Source organism: Protobothrops mucrosquamatus, unplaced genomic scaffold (genome assembly GCF_001527695.2).
Source record: "Protobothrops mucrosquamatus isolate PMUCROS unplaced genomic scaffold, P.Mucros_1.0 scaffold2536, whole genome shotgun sequence".
Classification (NCBI taxonomy): domain Eukaryota; kingdom Metazoa; phylum Chordata; class Lepidosauria; order Squamata; family Viperidae; genus Protobothrops; species Protobothrops mucrosquamatus.
Genome location: NW_015388597.1, coordinates 3,183 through 8,048, shown reverse-complemented (window position 1 = coordinate 8,048; position 4,866 = coordinate 3,183). Strand labels below are relative to the sequence as shown.

General features: G+C 43.1%; 1 protein-coding gene across 1 annotated transcript in view; it reads right to left on the bottom strand.

The window, feature by feature from the left end:
- The window catches only part of WASHC5 (WASH complex subunit 5), a 33,964-nt gene that overhangs the window by 27,355 nt on the left and 1,743 nt on the right, over positions 1-4,866 (bottom strand). Inside the window, exons 4-5 of the mRNA XM_015825186.1 lie at positions 3,535-3,648; positions 1,476-1,647 (exon numbers count right to left, since the gene is read on the bottom strand). Coding sequence (XP_015680672.1) covers positions 1,476-1,647; positions 3,535-3,648 — 286 coding nt within the window. The remainder of the gene's footprint in view (positions 1-1,475; positions 1,648-3,534; positions 3,649-4,866) is intronic.

The following is a 4,866-nucleotide window of genomic DNA, read 5'->3' as shown; positions in this document are numbered from 1 at the left end:
CTGCTCAGGCAGGAACCCTACACCATTTCAGACAAACGGCTGTCCAGTCTCTTCTTAAAAACTTCCAGTGTTGGAGCATTCACCACTTCTGGAGGCAGGTTGTTCCACTGGTTAATTGTTCTAACTGTCAGGAAGTTTCTCCTTAGTTCTAGGTTGCTTCTCTCCTTGATCAGTTTCCACCCGTTGCTTCTCGTCCTGCTTTCAAGCACCTTGGAGAATAGCTTGACTCCCTCTTCTTTGTGGCAGCCCCTGAGATATTGGAAGACTGCTATCATGTCCCCCCTCGTCCTTCTCTTCGTTAAACTAGACATACCCAATTCCAGCAACCGTTCCTTGTAAGTTTTAGCCTCCAGTCCCCTAATCATCTTTGTTGCTCTTCTCTGTACTCTTTCTAGAGTCTCAGCATCTTTTTTACATCGTGGTGATCAAAACTGGATGCAGTATTCCAAGTGTGGCCTTACTAAGGCCTTGTAAAGTGGTATTAATACTTCACGTGATCTTGATTCTATCCCTCTGTTAATGGGCCAGAACACACAGTTGTGGTTGATTGACGGGAGAGTGCGGGTTCCGGCATGAAGCAATCTATGTTATGATTGGTTGCTGGATGTAAAGGGGGAGTTTCCCTTTTTTCCCGCCTTTTTCTTCTGCATGCTCTGTATGCTGTTCTGTGATTTACCTGATGATTTACCTCATGATACAGTGGTGTGTCTATCTTGTCTACTCTAAATATAGATGTTAAATATATTTATTTATATAAAACTACAAGTTTGTCTGACTCCGTTTGGACACCAGTTGAGCAATTCCCTGACAAGTTGAAGCTAGCATCACATTTTCCAGCAATAGCACGTTTCCATTCCCATGAAAAATTCCAAGTGGGGTCTGAAGACCATGGCTTCCCTTGTTGGGTTTTTTTTTTTTATCATACACCGATCCTGAATATGGCGACTACACGTGAATTACAGATGGTCCTCCACTTACGACCACAATTGAGTCCAGAATTGAGGGGACTTTAAGAAGGGAGGGCCTCTAGCTAAGTCATGAAAAGAAAATGTGACTTGCAAACTTCCCTTCTCTAGATCAGTGGTTCTCAACCTGTGGGTCGGGACCCCATTTGGGGTCGATCGACCATTTCACGGGGGTCGCCAAGCAAGGCTGTCTGCCATTTTTTTTGTCCGCCATTTTTTTCCCCTTTTCCGGCGGGTGCCTTACCTCCCTTGGGCTGGGCCAGCTGGTGGTCGGCCTGCTCCATCTCTGCCGCTTGCCAGCTACGCCTCGGCCGGCGCAGGGGGCGGAACCACGCATGCGCGGTGCTCCCGGGCAGGGAAAGTCCTCGACTTACGACCAGTTGGGTAGTCCTTGACTTACGACCAGTTTAGTCCTCGACTTACGACCGGTTGGGGTCGCAGCATTAAAAAGGTTGAGAACCACTGCTCTAGATGGATTGCCCATCCTTGTTGTAAAAGTTCACTTCTTACCCAAGTCTGCAGCATGAAGCATCAGCCAGCGGATGGCCACGTTGCAGTCTCTTAAGCAGTTCAGCAGTTTTGGGATGTTGTCAAGCACCATCTCTTCTCTTAAACAACCTTCTTTAAGAAATTGTTGCACTTGGGTGTGAACACGCTCAGTGACAGCGGCAGCTCGGCTGGCCTTCAAAGGCAGAAATCAAAGCATTAGCATAACAGAGGAAGAGCAAAGCCCTAGGGATGAAATGGACATTTTAAAATTCGTGGGCCTCTAGCAAAAGCTAAACTACATCTTCCAGCATCTTTCATGCTTGGCTAAATTGTCTTAACACACCTGGGAGTTGTAGTTTGTAATACCCAGAGAGCAACAAGTGCACACTCCTGGTATAAATGGTACTAACAAAAACTATTAACATTCTTGAGTTTTCAAACTTAAGAGATAATGTTACTGTTGTTCCCAAACAACTTAAAACAACAACCCTTACTTTACAAAATGCAAAAAAAATATATGCAGATGTTCAAGATATTCCAATGAATACGTTACTTTCCGATTTATGAAAAAAAAATCTATCATTGCCCACCTTCCCTGCCAGGATTTGGGAGCAAATCATGATTTCTCTGTTTAATGTTAGTTCTGGCGAAGTTGCTTTGCAAGTTTTCTTTCTAATCAGCACTCTATTTGGTCTCAAAAAGTAAAACGGGGTCAGATCTGGTTAGTGCTTAAATGGGATATATTAGTACCAGGCAATCTCAACCCTAGGTGATTGTACACAGAAATTTAAGGGATTATGTCTACAGAACAAAAGGATTTAATTTAATTAATTTCTCCGCTTTTATTCCTGCTCTGCCATGTAACGCCATGGTAGGAACTCTTCAGTAGGATTAGCTTCAATCAGATTTAGTATTTATTTGCCTGGGGAATTGAAACATATCCTAGGAGAAGGAGGTGTCGAACCACTTTTATCCTGCTGCTAAGTAAGCAACAGATTGAGGGAAGTCAGCTCCCCAGAGAAGGAAATATTAAAAGGGCAGGAAAATATATTTCCTCAAAAGGATTTTAAAAGCAGAAACTAACCCTGCCCCCAAGTCTCTCTGCCCCAAGCAGAAGCCAGCTCTGTACATATGCAGATGTAAACCATCAGGAAAGTTGGAGCTAGAAGCTTAAGAAGACAAAAGACACCTAAAATCTGCATACCCCACCTGAGACAGGACATGGTAGGATTAACTCACAAATGCCAAAGGGCACACCCAGACTCAGGTCAGAATACGTGACACAGGAAATACAAAGCCTGAAACAGGAACAGGAACCACTTCAAACAAAAGGCTAGAGAGGGTATAAAAATCTACTAGCCACATGTGCTCGCGCTTCTTTTCTCTCCTGTTTCCTGCCAGAACCATCTTTCGGTCTGGCTCTTCAATAAACTGCAACCTTCTTTCTAAAGCAGTCGCCATGTTGTTTATTTATCCCCGGCTTGGATGAACCAGGATGAAGACTTTTCTTTCAACAAGATTTTCCATGAAGTCACCCATCGCTGAATTGGACTCAGAGGAGAGATTAGCTACCTCTTGTGAATTATAAACAAGTACATTTGACCGAAGCTTGCTAATGAGTATGCCACAAGGACACAAATGGTTGGGAGTTTCATAAGTCCGCGAGGTGTGCAAAAGTGGATCCTGACATTTCAGCCACAGTCAACTACACTGTAGATCTAGGCATCTGTTATTCTTCCTTAGAGTGGCTGAGACCTTCCTTCCTTCCTTCCTTCCTCCCATTTTAAAGTCTTTCTGATGTAGTTCTACAGTCATGGGAAAAGGCCCCCACTTCCCATTTAAAGTTGCTATGCTCTCCTTCCTGACAAAGCTCAGTTATCAGAGTGTGCACCTTCCTTTCCCCACTTCTATGTGCAAATTCAGGTTGCCAAGAGTAACAAGAGAATAAGACCTTAAGGTAAGAGGCCCTTAAAAAGCTCTACATTTGGTGAGAAGATCACAAGTTGGTAAGTTTAATGAAAACACTTAAATCAGATTCTTACATAACTTCACTTATCCTGCTAAGCTCACATTTCCTTACCTGCTCCTTAACATTGGAAAGATCCAGTGTGTAGTTCAGAGCTGTTTTGGCAGCCTTGTATGGCTCCCAGGCTTCTCCCAGATTGACTGATATTCCCATGTAAATGCTAATAACCTGTGAACAGAAGCCAAAATAAAATCCCTGAAAACTCCAGTTGTCCAGATATTAATGGAGAAAGGAGGCCATCAGCATGTCACAAAACAGATTTACGCCTGGTTTGCTATGGAGATGGCTAACCATGGTTGCAGTGTTAGCTATGGTTATGGCTATACATGGCCTTAGAGATGGTTAACTATGGCTATGCGTGTGGTTAGCCATGGTTGTAGGTGTGACTAGCTGTGGTTGTGGATGTGATTAGCTATGGTTGTGGATGTAGTTAGCCATGGTTGTGGAGGCAGTTTAGTGGCATCATTTAAAAACTAGTGGAAAATCTATGCTGGACCCGGTTGCAGGGTTAGTTATGGTTATGGATACAGCTAGCCATGATTGTGGAGACAGTTGGTCATGGCTGTGGAGGTATGTAGCCAAGGTTATGTAGATGGCTGGCCATGGTTGCGAAGACGGTTCTCTGTGGTTATGTGGTCAGTTAGCCACGGTTGTGGAGACAGCTTAGTGCTCTCTGGCAGACAACATTTTAAGACTAGTAAAGAACAATGTTGCTCGGTCTAACTATAGCGGGAAAACCTAACTGGTTCAAAGCTACAACAATCCCAGAATTAATTAAGTGTAAAAGATCCAGTAACCTCTCAGATTTCTAGACCTGGATTCTGAATGGCTAAAGGGGAGAATGGAATTAACCTCACTGGCTTTGCTTGGTTCTCTTGTATTCACACCAGGGGTCTGAAATGAGGATGAAGCAAAAACATATGGGTAGCCTTGGGAGTGGGTTGGCAAATGAGGAAACATTACCACACAAACATTATCATGCAAACAGCATTGACATACCCTTAGATCAGACAGCAACACTCAATGATGCAATGGCAGCATTTGCGAGATGACTTTATCTAGTACATATCATAATTTGAGCACCCCTGGAGACTGCAATAGAAGAGTGGAGTGGAATGGAGTGGAATGAACAATTCACTTTCCATTTTCTTGCCTATCTTAACTTGTGTTTCTAATCTGTTTTTTATGGTACTGTTTTTTCCCTTTGTGTAATAAGATAGATAATAATATAGTCATAATAAATTCACATTAGACAGTACTGTGAGGATTAGGTGTTCAGCAAAGTGATGGCAAGAGAAAAAAAATCTGTATCTATTTGTTTTGGCATGCAATGCCCTACAGCAGCAAATCATTCATTAATAGCAGCACTAACAATATATTTACCCA